Source organism: Engystomops pustulosus, chromosome 11 (assembly GCF_040894005.1).
Source record: "Engystomops pustulosus chromosome 11, aEngPut4.maternal, whole genome shotgun sequence".
In the NCBI taxonomy this organism is placed as follows: Eukaryota; Metazoa; Chordata; class Amphibia; order Anura; family Leptodactylidae; genus Engystomops; species Engystomops pustulosus.
The window spans coordinates 15,246,222-15,266,204 of NC_092421.1; the positions used below are offsets into that span (position 1 = coordinate 15,246,222).

General features: G+C 41.2%; 1 protein-coding gene across 8 annotated transcripts in view; it reads right to left on the reverse strand.

Moving 5' to 3' along the window:
* Positions 1-19,983, reverse strand: part of BICC1 (BicC family RNA binding protein 1) — a 172,233-nt gene that overhangs the window by 13,191 nt on the left and 139,059 nt on the right. For 6 of the 8 annotated variants that reach the window (XM_072129723.1, XM_072129718.1, XM_072129722.1 and 3 more), the window contains 9 exons: positions 19,628-19,786; positions 13,994-14,047; positions 9,969-10,163; positions 7,448-7,699; positions 6,314-6,445; positions 5,728-5,908; positions 4,689-4,850; positions 1,155-1,351; positions 414-552 (listed from right to left, as the gene is read on the reverse strand). In XM_072129723.1, the coding sequence (XP_071985824.1) occupies positions 414-552; positions 1,155-1,351; positions 4,689-4,850; positions 5,728-5,908; positions 6,314-6,445; positions 7,448-7,699; positions 9,969-10,163; positions 13,994-14,047; positions 19,628-19,786 (1,471 nt within the window). The remainder of the gene's footprint in view (positions 1-413; positions 553-1,154; positions 1,352-4,688; positions 4,851-5,727; positions 5,909-6,313; positions 6,446-7,447; positions 7,700-9,968; positions 10,164-13,993; positions 14,048-19,627; positions 19,787-19,983) is intronic. The other 2 variants (XM_072129721.1, XM_072129720.1) reach the window with 1 other exon arrangement.

A 19,983-nucleotide genomic window follows, 5' to 3' on the forward strand; every position in this document is an offset into this window, starting at 1 on the left:
AGGGAGGTGTGGAGGATTATGGGAGCATGGGAGAGGGAGGTGACATCACGCGAGAGGCTGCAATTCACAACTCTCACGTTACGTCACCTCCCTTTCCCAGCATGAGAGTGGGAAATTTGAGGTTGTGCATAATTAGCAGCCCGGAGAGATTGACATCTTGTCCCAGCGCTTTGGCCTGCTTTTTATAACCTTCGTTTCTAGGTGATTCCAACGTGTCAAGCTTAGAGAAGACGAATATAGGTGTTTTTTTGTTTTTTAAACTGGTCGATTTCCTTTAATAATAATACCCCATTTGACCATTATAATCAAGGTGTGCAAAACAGAACAAGCTGCTTTCAGAAAACATCCTAAAATACTTTCAAGTTGGAAAAATAGAAAAGGAACAATAAAATGAATCCTGGCTATGGTCTCACCTTCAGGATCCGACTTTGTGCTTGTTTGGTCGGGCAAGTTGCGGTTGTTTGACTGTCTAGATGATTCAGGTAGGTGTGAGGTCATCCCCTTGTCTCCGAGAGATGATGTCGCTATTGTGCCATATTTCATGTTCGTTGACTGCAAATTAAGCAGTTATCATGAAGCAATGTTAGGCGATATTCTGCGCAGTAAAGCCATTTATACATTCTAGAGCAAATATTCCAAAGTTAAACTCCAACATAAAGTACATTTGACAAAATCTGATAAGCAAGCTCTGGGTGAGCCGTGTGTGCAAAGTGAAAAGGGTGTGCAGAAAACACTGTCAGGAATGATGGGGATATTTGGGGGGAGATTTGTCTGCTCTTTGTGGTCCCTAGGAATTCTACCCTTTTTAAAAGGAGCCTCTTTGAAGTTTCAGGTACGTTGTCAAGTATCATATTGTAGTCAGGATTAAGAGCAGATACTCTGCTTGACCCACGTTGACTTTCATGCACTCCGGTATCGCATTTTCTTTGGTAATGACAAAGCTGAATCGTGTCTGAAGTCTGGCTGGACCGTGATTATATTTTGCTGAATATTGTCAAGTATAACTTAAAAATGGCTTGCCCAATTAAGACATCAACTAGCCTAATAACATAGTTGTGTAGTAACTGAAGAAAACAAGTTGCAGGTAAGTATTACCCAAAGGTAATGGTTTACATTCTGCTAGACGTGTGTATTATAGTGTATATTGTACTCACTTTCACATGACCGTTTAATGCAGATGCTACCTTCTTGCATTCAGAGTGCATTCCATTTATATGGACATCGACTGGGGTGAGTCCAGGCGGTGGAGATGGTGTGTTTTGACCATAGTTGGGCACCCCAGATAGAAGAAAGCTAGTTAACGTGGCTTGTGCAGTGGAGGGTACCATCATATGTGGTATAGCAGAAAATCCTTTAGGGGGAAACAAAAGCAAACAAATGTATTACATAACTGGCAACCGCTCGCATGACATCACCATTTACATTGTTCTCATCGGCCCACACAGTTTTAGCTTTACAGACCTCAATCTCTCTAATACGCAATAAAAAAAACCCAGAAAACTGGCAGATTATGTCACTAACTTGACCCCTTGAAGGAAAAAGATGATAGTGTTCCCTAAAAACTGATCCACAAATACGGGCAGCGTATGGATGACACCTCTGGAATATAATTTACAACATTCATGTGCGAGATATGGGACACACATATGCGTCACTGAAGGGGTTAACTGTGGATGGCCAATGTTTTTCCCCAAGGTTCTCTTATTATGCAACAGGTTGTGTTTGTCCAGCTGCAAACCCTGTAAATCCGGGAAGTACGGCTCCGAACAAGCTATTTTTTGGAGCAGTTGTTTAAAACTCTTCTGGGCTGGATTACTATGGAATGGATTCGCAGGCTGGTAGTGGGGCGGTCCATTCCACCTACCTATTGGGCTAGGTCAGGTTTTGTGTTGTTCAGCACCTTGGACACAGGTAAAGCTGCTGAATAAGGCAGCAGAGTGGCCGGGCTCTGACCGAGTGCACTACAGCCCCGACTTCCAAGCCTGGAACAGCAACATCCTTGCAGACTTTATGTTTTAGTGGCGAGTTAGGGGAACTCTTTGTATAGTTTTTATATTTGATGCCTAAATGTAAAGGCTGTTTTGTTGAGTACCTGCTGCTTGAATAAATGCAGGCAAGACCTATATGGTTTAGGGAGAAAAACTGAAAACTGTACAGTCAATGGAGTCACACCGAGTCTCATCTTTGTAAGAACAGTCCATTCCGTTTCCAACCATTTTCTCTTGTTTTTCTAGTAATTTAGTTTCCAAGCTTTTTTTGGCAATTCTATGCCATTTTCCATTCTGAAGACAATGTTGGTCATAAAAAAAATTATATTTCCCAGGATGGATTAGAACAGCAACCAGCAATTACGTCTAATGCCACAGAGGCAGATCATAATGGAAAATATATAACATGAGGAATTTGTCAGAAGTAACAAAAAATAAAAAAAAAAACAGGTCAAAAATTCAACAGATTAATGTGCAATTTATTTTGGTTGGGATTTATGGGTTAAGTAAAGAGAACTTAAAAAGAAAACTTTAAACTTTGTCCGATATGGTTTTACAATTGTGTTGGCAAGGTGGTCATTTTTCTTATGGTTTTAGGTTTCAATCCGTCAATAGGAGCGCAAGAACCGCACAGAGTTGTAGACTGAACTGGCCGAAAAGATGAAATTGGGCATTTTTTTTGTGTCTCTTAAATATAACCATATAATTTGGGGAATTTAAATTTAACACGACTTAAAGGAAACCTACCATTTGATTTGAGGCATTATTGCTTTCCAGATACAAATGGACCAAATAATACCGAAGGTAGTCAAATATATCTGAAGCACGGAACTTCCATTAATAAAACTTAACATTTGGTTCTGATCATAAAAATTTCATATACTCATCACATACAAACAAAAATGTGTATGATAAGTCTGTGTACCCTTAAAGGGGGTTTCCCATTAAAGAAAATTCTCACATTTCAATCCCCAAGTGATGTTAACACAATAAAGATCATTTTCACCCCTTACTTTACAATTTTACTCAGTTTTATTGCTGTTTTAGCTCCTATCACTCTCTATGCTTCTCAGTGCAAAATACCAGGGTGTGGGTGGGGCCTAAAACACATTATAATCCATCTAGTTCTGTGGGGTGACAATGTGGTTATATTATCAGGTGTATATACACTTTCATCTGGCTTCTGACATTGTACTAGTATCTTACACATAGAAAGAGATCAGAGATCAGAGATGTATGAGATTACACAGAGGCTTACAGACTTTTAGACCATTACACTGTGAGCTCTGCTACATCTCACAGCTACGTGCCTGGCTCCCCCTTGCCCTGGATCACTTATCTCCTTGTAGCTTGTAGTTTGCAGCCTCTCTCTCTGCGCACAATGTCCTGGCAGGAAGTGATCATTGAGTGTCTATGAGCTCCGTGCAGGGGGCGTGGCTACAGACAGAGCAGACTTAAATCTCATCTGCACGATCTCATACAGGATGGCGCCCGACCCAAAGTCTGAAGTTACAGGGTTGTGTCTAGGGGCAACTGAAATTATATACACCAGGACTCAGAGACAGGTTGGACTCATATCTGTGAAATGCTACATTTTTGCGAATAACAGTGAATTAGTGAATTACTAGGACAGTACCCAGAATCTGTCCCTGTAGGTGGATATTCTGGCCCTAGCGCACACATACCTACGCTCCCTACGCGTTTTGTCAATATTTTGGCTCCTCAGGAGATTTAGCAGTATAACTCCCTCAGCCCTTCACCTTCACAGAGGGCTAAGATATGAACAAGAATTCCGGTCCACACTAATGGCTGCTGACCAGCATTGTAGTTCCCTTGGTCTATCAAACATAAGGGAACAAGTTAATATCGGGCCTTATCTAGTTTTGATGCATTATGAACCAAACATACCTTGAGAATGCTGTAGCTACACTGATGCTGAAACATTTTGTTTAATCCCTGAGTTGAGTGGTTTTGCTGAAAAATTATTATAAAATTACGATAATGAAACTCTGTCACTTCTGTGCCTGGGCTCAGTGCTTTTCCCTTCACATTAGTTATGCACTGCACCACCCCCAGCTGCTGTGTAGGAGTCATCCAGCTCAGGTTGATTTGCCCTGTTTTGGCTGTTCAGAAATCCAGCTTTCCCAAGGTCCTGAATTTTATAATTGTTTTTCCAGCAAAACCACTCAGCTGAGGGAGTAACCAAGATATGATCCTGCATCAGTGTAGCTACAGCCTTCTCAAGGTATGTGTGCTTCATGATGCATGAAATCAAATGGTAGATTTTCTTTAAAGTACAACTACTACCAGGATCAATGACTGTAAACCAAGCACACTGACATGCAGGTATGTGCCCCCTCTGGCGCAATCTGCTCTTATTTTAGCTTCTTATGTACCCATTTTTTTTAAAAAGGCTTTTACAATTATGCAAATGAATCTGAGGGGCTCTGGGCTCCGTAAGTGTTAATGGAATCCGGAGCGCCTGAGGTTCTTTTGACTTTTTTTGTCATTACCTTTTTTTATTTACTATCTATTTTACTAGTGTAACCTGTAGGTGGTATTGTTGTAAGTTGTCTAGTCCATGTCCAATGCAAATTGATCCATTGCACATGGCAAAACTCCATGTTCAAGACCTCCAAAAAGCAAAAGTACTAATCACTCCTATTTACTGTAAGCTGTTAAACAGTGTCTTCTTCTTACCTGCAGCATTGGTGGTGTTCGCTAGTGAAGTTGCCCACAATGTCGGACTTGGCGCAGCAGAACTGGGGCTGTGTAGAGGACTGACAGAACTGTTTAAGGCATTCAGCAGAGTATTTTGGACTGTAGAAGAATTTATGGAAAGAGCATTTGGGCCCAAGAGACCTGTCAGCGGAAAAAAAAAAAGTTTTACATTAAGATTGACATCATTGCATTTCCTTTATTTGTTAGGAATATTTTAAGTATCAGTAAGTTTATTAATAATAAATATGAAATTAATTTGAATCTCAAAAACTTTATAAAGTTTATGGAAGAAAGCACATTGGGGCAGATTTTACTAAGTGTGTAAATGTTAAATTCTACACTTAAGGGGAGGGGCTTCTACGCTTGTGTGCTCTTAAAGGGGTTTTCCCATGAGGCAAAGTTAGGCCCCATCAGAGATTAATAGAGCATAACCGTCATGCGTGGCTGTCTGCTCCATTAATCTGACATTTCGCAAAATCTCACGTTTTACGCGAAATTACTAAGACCCCCACTGATCAGCAAATTAGGCCCTATCCAGTGGATAAGGCCTAACTTTGCTTTGTGGGAAACCCCCATTAATGTGTCCGGTGGAGCGAGTGTTCAGGCACAGGGACAGGAACACCCCACACTGGTCGACTCACAAGTGAAGGTGGCAGACTGGGGAAAATAATCGCAAGTGCTAACTATAAGCGGAATCCCCGATAAATATCCCCCTTTAAGTGGTTGTGTAGCCTCGACTTCAGGATTAGCCGGAAGGGATACAATGTCCAGTATAGATGTGTATCTCCTGAAACAGGTATGGAAGACGAAAAACACTGGTGATTCAGAATGAAGTACTTCGAGTGCTGCTGCAATGATGTAAGTATTCTTTATTGTTAATTGGCCGAAAACTTCAGCCTTCATCAGGTACAATAAAATCTTCTGCAGTACCATGACAGAAATGTAAGTACGGGGCCAGAAGCAGTTTTTCCACTTGTATAAAGGTGAAAGCCTGAAAAATAACTGAAATGCAACTTACACTCACCTAATCCAGTTAGTCCCAGACCTGCTGTAAGGATATCCAGTCCATGATAAGGCATTGGACAAGATAAAGTGGACTGGCTTGTAATGGCCACTCCACTGCTCTCAAGTCCAAGGAGGCACTTTCGGGCTTCATACATATTTAAGGCATTGCGTTCCACACTTTTTACAATCACAGACTAAAAAAAATGCAAAAATATAAAAGTTACTTTTCACGACCAAGAACCTATTGCACAATATAGCTATGCTCCAATTCAGCGCTATCTGGAGTTCAAACACATTTCGTACACCCTCATAATTTCCTCCAGATTCCTTCAATTTAGTAGCACAAGTCCTAAGTGCCAGATTATACAACTCAAGCCTCGAATTTACAGCCAACTTTTGATGAGCGAATTATGATCTCCCAGACACGAGATTTGACTTCTGTAGAAGATGATGGTTAAGAGCACACTCAGTATTTACAAGTAACGGTACCCTGATAAACTAAACACGCTGCAGAGATCCCAGACGGAATTGCAAACTGAACAGATATAAAAACAGGTGGAAAATTCCGTTTAGTCATCATTTTAGTAAGTGAAACTTACTTTACTTGGCTGTTTGGGCTTTGGCTTTATGCTGATGAAAACGTCCAACTGCTCCATGAGTTGAGTTATATACTGCGGCTCTACCTCAATCTCTTCTTTCATGTCAAACATCAGAACTAGTGGGAGACAACCCTGTGAAAGAGACAAAACAAACAATTTATATGCTTTATGCACATCTATTTTCTGAAGGGGAACTTACCATCAGCAACACACATTGCTAACATTCCTTATGCTAGATCCCTTTCTGTCTAATGAGCCCTACACTGTTCTATACCTAAATTTCCCTCCCCAACTAAAAACTTTATCTATATCTTTTATGCAAATAAACTTCAGAGGCTACTGGGGCATGGAGTAGCCCGGCCGAGGCCCAGGAGCTAAGGCTATACCATGCCCCTGCAGTCTTATCTTCTTGGCACGTTCCCAAAGTGCTCTTCGGCTATTGAGCCCATTTGCGCACATGCGCCGTAACTTCCATCTCACTGCTAAAAAGAGCCAGAAGTTACTGCACATGCGTGGGCATGGGCTGAATAGCTGAAGAGCGCTGCAGGGACGCGCCAGAGAGGCAAGACTTCAGAGGTGTGTAGCTGCCTTGGATTCTGGTGCTCAACTGAGAAACTCCACACCCCGATAGCCTATGAAGTTCAGTTGCAGTTGATATCTCAGTTTGTGCATTACCAATTTACCGGTTTCCTTTAAAACAAACATATTTATAAGTGCTCTACACTCTTCCAAAGCGATTATTTACTTATATATGGAGAGGTGACCAGTCCTTTTCATATCTGTTTTAGAAAATCATTGTAATCCTTTACTGTAAATCTAGTAAAACAGAGGGTGCTACCATTTTGACAACTGGGTGTAATAAACTAAAGATACTTCTGAACGGTTATTACAATTTACCAAAAGAGACAAGTGAAGGTGTGGCAACAGCTGCCCTTTATATAATACTATTGCTTCACTTGAGGTGAATCTAAGAAGCGAAGATAGAACATTAGATATAAGATAGGCCAAGGTATACGCCCAAAAAAATGGACTATTAGAGATTTAAACAAGAACTACGGTGATTAGACTGAATGTATAAGGAAATGTTTCCCACATTATCTAAGAGGGTTCATAAAATGCTTCACCCATACCTACCATGAGATACTGTCTGGCCAAGCAAACTGATTCAATGGTGCCTTGGAGGTAGACTGTGGACTTCTTCAGAGGGTTATTGGGATCTGGGAAGTGGATCTGAGCACCAGTCCGTTGCATGATGTGTTTGATGTTTCCACCATTCCGACCCATCATAAATAGGTGATGCTGGGCAGCAATATCCAATTGTGTGCTGACTGGTATGGCATTGGCAAGGCTACCTGCGAGATGCTCCAGCAATAGTGCAGTGCCTTCCTATCAAAGATATTACAAACACTGGTAAAACGCAGAGCAATTTACATACAGCGATGCTACGCCATGATGTAGCCTCAGAAGTTCACTTCAAAGATTGTTCTAGGTCCCAGGAAAAATAAATGTCTGTCATGGGACACCCCTTCCACCCTAAAAACGTACCAAACTAAACGCCAAGTAATATTGGTCTGCACATGTGAACAGATTTGGGGAGGTTTATGGCCGTCTCCATTATGAAGCTTTTAGCAATATGATGCGCTGTATAAACACTGCAACCAAATTCAGAAATCAAATTTAGAATTCCAGACAAGACACCAAGGATTTCTACGTATTTGTAAAAGAAAATAAGCTCAACATCTGTTACATCTTTAGATAATTGTGTAGCTTAAGACCAGGTTGAAGCCCTCTGTAAACTATACAGTTTACATAGTATCTATGTTTTTACATAGTCCAAAGAACATAACTGCTGCATGTATTTATTGGATGAGATGGCATTACAGCGTTTGTATTACTAACTTAGCTGGAAAAATGTCTACCTAGTCCAATGGGAAAATTCAAAAAGACCTCCCAGTACTTCTGATGGAAGCTGAATATGAGCAGAGGGGAAATGAGTGAAAGAATTTCATATGAGGTAGAAGATATGTCTGCATCTGGGATATATACAAAAATGCGATGAGGCAGCACTCCAGTAAGTATAAAGGTGATCTTTATTCACCCATGGCAAAATAAGGTGCAAAGTTTCAGCTCATCCATAGAGCCATTATCAGCATATCATGCTTGATAATGGCCCTATGGATGAGCTGAAACGTTGCACCTTATTTTGCCATGGGTGAATAAAGATCACCTTTATACTTACTGGAGTGCTGCCTCGTTGCATTTTTTGGATATATGACCTTACAAACCGGTGGATCGGGTTTGTTGGAGGCGTGCACCCCCCACCGGACTTGATCCATTATACTCGCTGTGCTGCTCCACAATCGGACTGCTTGGGATATACACAAGGTGTACAGACAAGCCACAAACTTCTGCTAGTGATACATTACCCCATCAGGGCCTGAATGCAATATGGGGCAGTTGGATTCCCAGAGACCAGTGTGGCTAGCTGTAGTTGCGGCCTAGTGCCAAGATATTTCACGGTTGCTTGATCTGCCAAAACAGGCCTTATCCGTGCACATGAGGGCCAGCTGGAATTAGAATAAGAGGGGGAGGCCACAATGTAGGCAAGACATCCCCCAGGGGTACTCCCAGTGTGTGTGTGTGTGTGTGTGGGGGTAACAGATCCCCCGGAAGGACCTCAGCAGGATTGGTTGGCTGCTATAATGATTCTGTTGTGAAGTAGGGATTTAATAGTACCTAAACCTTGACCTTGGTGTCAGGGGGCTTGCAATAGGAGCCCCTGTTATTTAAATTCTGAAATAACAATTCTGGTGCATCCTCCTAAAAATGTATAAATACATCGACAACTGGGCATTAACATCAGTTTAATAAGGAGACATTGCCAATTAAGGCCACCTTAAAAGGTGTGTGGAGACTTAAAGCCGTAGATGCTCCACTAGGGAATTCTGGGAAGAATGCAAACAGCGCTGTCTACAGTTGGGAGTCTGTTCCTTATGGAATAGATATACTGGTTTGGCTGAATCCCACATCATGTTTTTAGAATTCCTGTAGGTCATACTTGGTGATAAGGGGGCTGCCTTTCAAGGTAGCAAAAGGAGGCATTGTTTTCCATGTAACACCCTGGAAAACTAATTTGCATTCTTCCGACAACTCAGGGTGCGGAGAGGTTAAAGATGCTCCATACTGGTGACATTATAGGGAATACATGTTATCTAAAACACAGAAGTGACCGTTCCCCTTTAAACGCACAAGCAAAAGACTTAACCCCAACATAACCTTTATTTAACTAATTTAGACCCATATAAGTGTTCCAATGGAAAATAAATCTTCCAAATGCAAGTTCCACTGATTCAGCACATTACCATGACAGAGCATTACAAACTCCTTCAATGCCAGGAGATGAATTTCATGAATGCTCTGATGCCATGTGAAGGGTTGAAGCATTGGAAGAAGCGCTCATCGGAGTATGACACTGAAATGAACTCTCTCCCATGGTTTGCACAAATCCTTCTTTCAGGATGAACTGTTTTGCAGCTGGAATAACATAAGCATGATGGTAAAATGAAGCTGGCAGCTTATGGAGGTGCCTGATTCACAGAAAAGCCTGGGGGGGAGGGGGTTATGGTTTTGTGACAAATGGGAAGGAGATAATTACCTTAACAGCACTTGAGTTATTCTGGGACCCTCTAATAATCACAGTAGCACCGTAGACTCTTGAGCGCTGCTTGAACGAAACTGTTATGTTGTACGTCTGGGAGATGTGTTGGATTGTGGGAGAGTTTGGATCTGGGATAGGCTGCAGAATACCCGCTATGGGCAAGTCAAACATTAACACCAGCGGCAGCAGCTCCTGCAGGATAGAAGGATTGGTTTATAGAAGAATACACACCACTCTGTTACAAGTGAGCACACCATATTCTCAAGAAAACAGAATGATGAACCAATAAGTCACCAATGGTTACTAGTTCTGAAGACATGCTAGTAGTAATCATAGCTAGGTAGTGCAGTGTTCAGAAGCTCCTTCCCATAATAACCTTAGGAAAAGTCCTAAATGTAAAGCAAATGCTAGATTAGCCATAGGGGATCCAAAAATGGTGGTCCATAAACTTTCATCGATGGTCTATTCTCCATTATTTTAAAATATACCTGGCTCCTCGACAGAGAAGTCCCCAAATCATGGGGGTCATCCACAGAGTTGTCATTGAGTCATCCTCAGGAACATGCCTTGTCTCTCTATCCCCAACCCAACCCTTCTAGACATTTGGTCAACCTTGCTAAGTAAATAAGCGCAGAAGCACAGTCTCTGGACACGTGCAACGAGCAGCGGAATTTGCTTCTTTGCTTTAACGTCCCAATGCGCATGCTTCTCTCCCTGTTGGAGTGTCCCATGCAGTGCGCTAGCTACCGGCAGTAAGAAGGCGATGAAGTGAAGACTCAACTGCTCATTTCTTTTGGCTCCAGACATGTGAAATGAGCAGTGGATTCTCTACCCTGGTCTCAATGCAGGGACAACTATTTCTCTAGAAGGGAATAAGGGAGAGAAGGGGAGTTTGACTTAATGAAATGTAGCTCAGAGAAGCCCCACGGGAGTCATGGGGGCTGTTCAAGGAGCCATACAAGTCATGAAGTCAATATGTCAAAGCCTGAAGACAGGTTCTCTTTAATCAAGTGTTTGCCAATTTCTGCAGCTGTCCTATCAAACTGAGCACACACGTCGACTGTCTTCCACTTGATGGGTTTCTTTCTGCTTTCTTTCATCTGGACTAGAAGAAGCAGTATCACAGGTTTGAACACACCCCTACTTTCATCCACATCCTTTGGTTGAACTTGATATCTATCTAGTCTATAAATATCTTCTACCAATGATTCTATCACTGTGTACTGTACTAACACAGTTAATAGGTGTTTTCAGCTATTTCTTGTATTTTATTGCTCTGTTTGGGTTTTTTCTGCAGAAGCCGAAGGAGATTCAGTTTTACTTTCCACTGATGGTAACAAAATTTTTGTCAGAGGGTTAGCTACGGTCAATGGTGTCCACTGTATCCAAAGAAGCAATATAGTCACTAAGCCAGAGGCACATCTACATGGGTAGCAGCCATAGCAGTTGCTATGGGGCCTGCAGTGTCAGGGGGGGACCGGAATCTGGAGTATTAAGTTTGTATATTCTGGGTGTGTGTATGTGTGTGGTGTGTATATGTATGCTGTATGTCTCAATATGGCTGGTATGTGTACTGTACTGTATGTGTGTGCTGCATATATCTTGTGTATAGACTGTATGTGTGTATATGGTGTGTGCAATATGGTACTGTATGAGTGTGCTGCATATATGTTGTGTATAGACTGTATGTGTGTATATGGTGTAATATGGTACTGTATGTGTGTGCTGAATATATGCTGTGTATAGACTGTATGTGTGTATATGGTGTGTGTAATATGGTACTGTATGTGTGTGCTGAATATATGTTGTGTATAGACTATGTGTGTATATGGTGAAATATGGTACTGTATGTGTGTGCTGAATATATGTTGTGTATAGACTGTATGTGTGTATATGGTGTAATATGGTACTGTATGTGTGTGCTGAATATATGTTGTGTATAGACTATGTGTGTATATGGTGTAATATGGTACTGTATGTGTGTGCTGAATATATGTTGTGTATAGACTATGTGTGTATATGGTGTAATATGGTACTGTTTGAGTGTGCTGCATATATGTTGTGTATAGACTGTATGTGTGTACATGGTGTGTGTAATATGGTACTGTATGTGTGTGCTGCATATATGTTGTGTATAGACTATGTGTGTACATGGTGTGTGTAATATGGTACTGTATGTGTGTGCTGCATATATGTTGTGTATAGACTATGTGTGTACATGGTGTGTGTGATATGGTACTGTATGTGTGTGCTGCATATGTTGTATATAGACTATGTGTGTATATGTATGTATATATATATGTATATAAGTAAATAAATGTATGTATATATATGAGTGTATAAAGGAGTGTGATTGGAACTAATATGTTTAAATTAAAATATATATATATACTAATTTGTATAAGGGGGAAACCTGCTAAGGGGCCCTGCCTCCACTAGTTACACCAAGCAATGGGTAGTAAGGAGAATATTCAAAATTGACATTGCTCACATGCCCTGTGCAGTTTTTATGGTTATTTTTCTTCTTTTTAATGATTATATGAATGAGTGGTGCGGTGTAGTAGACGCGTCCAAGGAATGTTTGATGGGACATAAATGCCAGATCTAAAGCAAATAATCTTTCGATACTTCAGCCTGTGTGTGTACTTTAGCAGTCATCAAGCGATCAGTAATAAATGATGAATTGAAGAACTGCATGCGGAGAGGTGGTTTAGTCTGGACTATGCAACGTCTCGAGCACTGATGACTTGAAAAACCACAAAGCAATGGAGGAAATCTGAAATATGTCACTTGTACAGCCAAACCATTTCAGAAAAATCTTATTTATTTTTTTTCTTTTAATCCAGAACAGCACAAAAGGTATTCCTCCAGCCAAAAAAAACTCCTAAAAGACTCTAATCAGATGTTATAGGGCATCGGAGCAATAAACCAGGGCATACTGCCTCATCCAAGATTGGAAAAATCTAAAAATTACCGTTATTGGCAAGAAATAAACAAAAAGCAATGTACAAAAGCTGGAAGTTCTTAAGAGGAAGGCCTCAGTGGAAACTAGGAGTAGGAACAACACTACACTATATTACTAAGCCAATGAAAAGTGGAAGAACGTGTATGCCATAGCTAAATTTTGATTGCGATGTAAGGAATGGGCACATCACCATCACTTGAAAAGAAAAATATACACATACACACTTCTACACATATATACACATACACACACATATATACACATACACACACATATACACATACACACACATATACACATACACACACATATATACACATACACACACATATATACACATATACATACATACATACATACATACACATACATACATACATACCACACATATACATACACACATATACACATACAAAAAAATATATACACACACCACACCAGGGGATATATATCACAAGTCTCTTAGAGCATTACTGTTCTAGTTACCCATGACAACCAATCAATCAGAGCTCAGCTTTCACTTTCCCACAGCTGTTTACAAAATGAAAGCTGAGCTCTCATTGGTTTCCATGGGCAACTAGAATATTTTTACCTCAGAAACTTGATGATAAATCTCGCCCCACAGAGTGCGGGAGATGCAGAGATGCATCAGATGTATCTGAGGTAAAACTTTTCTAGTTGATCATAGACACCAATCAGAGCTCAGCTTTCATTTTATAAACAGCTGTGGGAAAATGAAAGCTGAGGTCAGATTGGTTTCCATGGGCAACTAGATCAGTTTTACCTCAGACACTTCTGATAAATCGCCCCCTATGGGTCCATGCATGGAATCTTCATTCTGCCCTTTCACTCTTACCAGTATACCCACAGCAGCCATTAGGTAGAAAATGAAAGCGCTATATAAAATCCAGTGCATTCTCAGGTGATCAATGTACTTTAAAAGTTGTTGCCCCACGTTTTAAAACCATGGCCTTCATTCCACGTAATGGCACTAAGAAGCTATATTTTTCTAATCAAACCTTTAAGATAATTTGCATTGTATTGATCATCAACTTACTCGTATTCTTACTCTTGCAGACTCCACTCCGGCAGGCTGCCCAGCAATCGACACCTGAAATGAAAGTTTACATTTATTACAAAACTATTGTAGATGATATTTTTTATCAATATCCTGCCCCCACTCTCAAAAATCGCCCAATCACATGGCAGATGAATAAAAAAATCACATTACGACTACCCAAACAACTGATCTTCTAAGGATTTAACATTGCGTGTAGGAATAAAATGTACTCAAACTAGTAATTCATGACTATACAGGCGGTCCCCTACTTAAGAACACCCGACTTACAGACGAACCCTAGTTACAAACGCACCTCTGGATATTGGTAATTTATTGTACTTTAGCCCTAGGCTACAATGATCAGCTGTAACAGTTATCACAGGTGTCTGTAATGAAGCTTTAGTGTTAATATTGATTCTTATGACAACACAACATTTTTAAAATCCAATTGTCACACAGACCAAAAAAATTTGACTGGGGTTACAATTATAAAGTATAAGGTTCCGAATTGCATACAAACTCAACTCAAACCTACAGAAACTATCTTGTATGTAACCTGGGGACTGCCTCAGGCGGTCCCCTACTTAAGAACAACCGACTTACAGACGACCCCTAGTTACAAACGGACCTCTGGATGTTGGTAATTTACTGTACTTTAGCCTTCGGCTACAATAATCAGCTATAACAGTTATCACAGGTGTCTGTAATGAAGCTTTATTGTTAATCCCGGTTCTTATGACAATCCAACAGAGACCAAAAAAAAAAAATGTATGTAAGTCGGAACTGTATAGTTTATAATTGTAACCCCAACCACAAGTTCAACTTAAGAACAGACCTACAGAACCTATCCTGTACGTAACCCGGGGACCGCCTGTATCTGTGGGTTCCTCACTATAAGTCATTCTTAAACCACTTCCACGTGAACAAGGAGAAAAAAAAACATCTCCGGAAAATGGTGCAGATTGTCTGTTTTCACGGCTGATTAGCATCAGTCTGGCATCTGTTTTTCATGGATCCACATACAGTACAGCCTAGAAGTGTTCCGCTAAACACAGTTCTGGCTGGGATATGCTCGTCTTTTTAATGGATTGGTGGCGCGGTCAATTAGGGATTACAAAATATGTCGAAACTTTTGTACTTTTATACAGTTGATACCAGATTCCTGTAAATTTACTGAATTGGGTGTTGGTTCCTGCAAGAGAATCCTCTCTGAGAAGATGTAGGGGAAGGAAAAAACTTTTGAATAGATGTGTTTGGTGTCCACAGAGCAGAAACCAACATCATTGGGGAAATCTCCTCACCGGTCCATATTTGGTATTCCTACATGTCTGAGGGCTTCCCATGACACAAGGGGGGCATTTTATCACGATTTCTATGTTAGAAAACTGGTTCCGAATCCCTGAAATAATGGCAATGCCTTGGTAACTTGAAGCTTAAGAAGTGAAGACGTCGAGGAATGCGATTTCCTTTGTTGTTCATACGTAATTTGGAGAAGCAGTGTCTCCTGGATACGTGGATAGATAGGTATCATCAGAAGACCACGAAGACTAACTAAATAAATATGTGCTCGTCAGACAAGGTATTTTGTTGGTTAAAGCTCTTTATTTAAAGGGATAGTTGAGAGGAGGAAGCAGCTTTTTATGTTTTCAGAAGGCAGGGTAGGACGCATGGGGCGTAACTTTAGGGGGTGCAAAGGTTGCGATCGCACCTGGGCCCAAGAGGTTTAGGGGGCCCTTATGGTGTCACTTTTCCATATGAGAAGACTATTACTATAAACCATACATTATAGTCAGGGGCCTGGCACAGACTTTGCACTGGGGCCCATCAGCTTCTAGTTACACCACTGGTAGGACGCTTACTTATCAGAATAATCTCTGTCCCACAGCCCAGACCGTGCCAATATAGGACGATTAGGGACACTATACCAGTAGTCCATAAGGTCCCGTGTATGATGAAGTGACCCTGACAGTTCCCCAGAGTCTTATTCTTGGAAGAACATTATTTTGCACTAAAAGTTATTACATATGTTTAACAAAAAGAATTAAAAAATTTCTTTTGAACTCCAGTATCCTGGGAACCTCCATGTCTGGTCCAATGATGTCACTACTGAGTCACCGATGAGTTTTCATTCCAGGAGTGAGGAGGTCTAGGAGGAGACCTTGTGATGTGAAAGAAACGTAATACGACCACACCTTGTTCTCATCTCACACATGGGAGAAGTTATTTTCAAGTAGTAGAAAAAAAAAATCAACCAAAATGTTTTGTCTACAAGCAGTGCGAAATCTCCTGTTTGATGTAAGAGAGTTCAAAAATCTCAGTCTGCACAAAACAAAAGTCTACACCAAGTCTATAACTGTGCAATACAACTACTAATCAGTGGTTCCATATACAAATGTCTGTGGGTACAAAACATGGGAAAATATAGGACAACCAAGACTACTCAAAAAACTAACTGCAACTGTGGAGAACATTCCTTAAATTCAACTATCCACAGCAAAAAAAATAAAAAAAATTGCTGGAGGAAATGTAGCCTTCAAGTGACATCAACTCCCATTTTCTTCAGGCATTACTAAAAGATAACCCATCATCATTCTGTTACTCCCTTGGAAATTGTAAAACCAAAAAAATTAAAAAAGTTATTAGTAATAGCAGGCTAAATGTCCTTTCTCTAGTTATTGGTCTTGCTATAAGAACAATGTCCTATAGTTAACATGTAGACGGTTAATTCCATTGATGAGCAAGAACTAAAGCGGCCCCTATTATGGGGGAAATGTATCAGTGATTCTAGGACAGTTTCTGGCGTATGCACGCTGAAATAATCACAATTTCTTGTGGGTATGATAGCGATTGTATTTGCGCCTACGCTTCTGTACGCCATGTCGGTGTGGAGGGGCGCAGCTCCCAGCGAGGGGTCGGTCACGGGGCGTTCCTGTGCCTACACACTTTCTAAAAACCCGGCATAGTTTTGCCCACCGGCACGGCCGTCTGAAAGATGCGTATGCCTCTTGATGAATCTGGTGGGATGGGGCGAGCGTGCCCTCTATCATACACCGGCATCTGATAAATCTACCCCAATATCTGTATCAGCTAAACTTACCAGTTTCAGTGAGGTCAGCTGACCATCTAATGTATAGGAGGTGCTCCTGATAAGGGTCAGAAAATGAAAGGGAACCTGTCACCTATCTTTACCCCACTAAACTAGCAACACATTGGGGCAAATTTACTTACCCGGTCCTGTCGCGATCCCCGATCCGGATGGTCCGACGCAATTCACGTAGATCCTGCGCCCAAGTTCCTGCATCCGGCGCCTTCTTCTTCCCGGTGCATGCAAGTGTGTGTCTTGCGACATAATTTGAAATGTTAAATCCCGCCCATAGTCTAAATCCGTTGGGTTGTCCGAAGGCCGCCCCCCCCCCCCCGGCTTGTGTTGCGTACAAGCCTGCACTGATGCCCCAAAATCCGATCGCGTGCTGCACGAATCGGAAATCGCCGGAATATTCTACCAAAGTGCGGCCGCAGGACCCTTAGTAAGTGAGCCCCAATGGGCTACATTTAGCAAAACTAGTGCAAATTGTAATAGATGCAGTTCACCTGTGTAGTGTGCAGAGGGTGCCAGATTCATGAATTACCCCGTACGTTCTTCACGAATCTGGCACTACCTGCACTGTTCCGACAGAGGGCACCAACTTTTTTTTGGCGCACCTTTAACAGAACGTCACTGCATGATAAATTTCGGTGCAGAATTTTGTGCAGCCGCCGGGTATAGTGAAGCCGTGACGCAAATGTTTTATAGACAGTTTATAATTTTATTTGCCTGTAGCTCTCTGAAATATGACATCCATGCAACCTGAAAGATCTCTTCTTTATTCTGATATTATAACCCCGGTTCTAGCTGCTGTAGAGCCCAAGATATATTTTTTTAAAGGGACACTCCATCATCATTGTCGGAACCGGACACTTCCATGCAAAAGATTGACATTGATTAAAAAGAATGGAAATTACATATTCTACCTGAAAAAGCTCCTAGTTTATTGTGGTGAAAGCTGTAAAGTAGTAGTCTATACAGGGACTAGTAGAGTAAATGTTAATATTCCCAGGGACCAGGCAGAAAAGGGATCTCGGTGGAGAAGAGTTGTGGGGTTATCAGAGGTCCTGCAATAGGAGGGGTTTCTAACTCCTCACACCTCATTACCCCATGGAAGTAGCGGCCACTGACTGGTGGGGGGAGTGCGTGTCAGCTGCTGCTCCTGCCTCATCCGCTGTCTCAACCTGATATTTGACCACAGACTGGTGGTAAAGGACCATTGATCTCAAAAGCAGGTCTACCATCAAAATCAAGCATAATAAACCAGGGACACTTAATTATAGATCCCGGCACTATGACATTTTTCTTATATTTTTTCCATCCATGCCCGCCTTACTTCTAAAATTAACTTTAAAATGATGCTAATGCACCAGAAGTGCTCAGTCTTCTCAGGCTGTTACTTTCTGCCCCTCCTGTCCCTCAGTACAACCCCCATCCCTCTGCCTGATGTAATGTCACTGCAGCAGAGGAGGTTTTAGAACGCAGTGGGAGGGGGAACGGCTCCAGCACAGTATAACAGCTTGTGAATCTACAGCACAAAGGGTCTCCTGTAGCCCTTCTGGCTAAATTGACATCATTTTGAAAGTTGATTTTAGAAGAAGGAGGCCATGGATAACACATATAAGATTACCACAGTCTCTGTGCCTGGATCTATGAGTCAGTGCCCCCTGGTTAACCATTCTTGATGTTATGGTAGATTTCCTTTAAGGGTAGGATTACATTATACAGATTCCAATTTCATCAAATTAAGTTGCAGTCAACAATCCAGCATCCACATTGATCCAAAACATATTGGATTAAAGAACACATCCATTCCTGACACCTGGCACCCTCTCCCCCCCCCCCGCCCTATCAGAAGACTTACATTATGGACAGAGCCAGATGTAGTCACTTTAATAAGAATATAGCAGGCCAACCGCAACACTAGCGCTGCCGCCCAGGTGCCTTCTCTATATGGCTTACCTAATAATGACTTATCCTACAGTATCTATATGCTATTAATAAGTCTATGCCCATAAAATCCCCTCAAAATACAGAGAGTATATAACATACAAGCTTATAAATTATGCTATTTGACTAGGGGGAAATATATACCGTATATACTCGAGTATAAGCCGACCAGAGTATAAGCCGAAACCCCTAATTTCAACACAAAAAACTGGGAAAACCTATTGACTCGAGTATAAGCCGAGGGTGGGAAATGCATTGGTTACAGCCTCCCAGTATATAGTCTGCCAGCCCCTGTAGCATACAGCCTGCCCAACCCCTGTAGCATACAGCCTACCCAGCCCCTGTAGAAGGAAAAAAAATAACACTGTACTCATCTTTCCGACGCCCCCCATAGGTCCTCTTCTGTCTCAGACTGTCTCAGACAGAAGAGGACCTATGGGTGACGTCAGAAAGGTGAGTTTTGACTTAATTTTTTAGTTGACTCGAGTATAAGCCGAGTAAGGGTTTTTGAGCACAAATTTTGTATTGAAAAACTAGGCTTATACTCGAGTATATAAGGTATATGCTTTGCACATTAAATCAAAGAAATAAATCACCTGGTTACTTTTCTCCGCCTGATTGTTTCGGTTTGAGTCAGGAAAATGTATGTGACAACCAGTCTCCTCCATCACCTTCTTGATGTTGTTCCCACCTTTACCGATGACATGCGAATGCTCAGTATGGGAGACGTCCATTTTTAAGGTAACTCTGTTACTCTAAGAGAAAAAAAAAATACAATAGATCCTTTGTATAAATATGAAGATCCCTTAAGGTATTTGATAATAAAGCATCTGGGATGGGATGGGATATACTGTATCATTGTAATGTGTTTTTGTGTGTTATACTGTATCATTGTAATGTGTTTTTGTGTGTTATACTGCACTACTGATATATAATGTATAAACACCTTGTA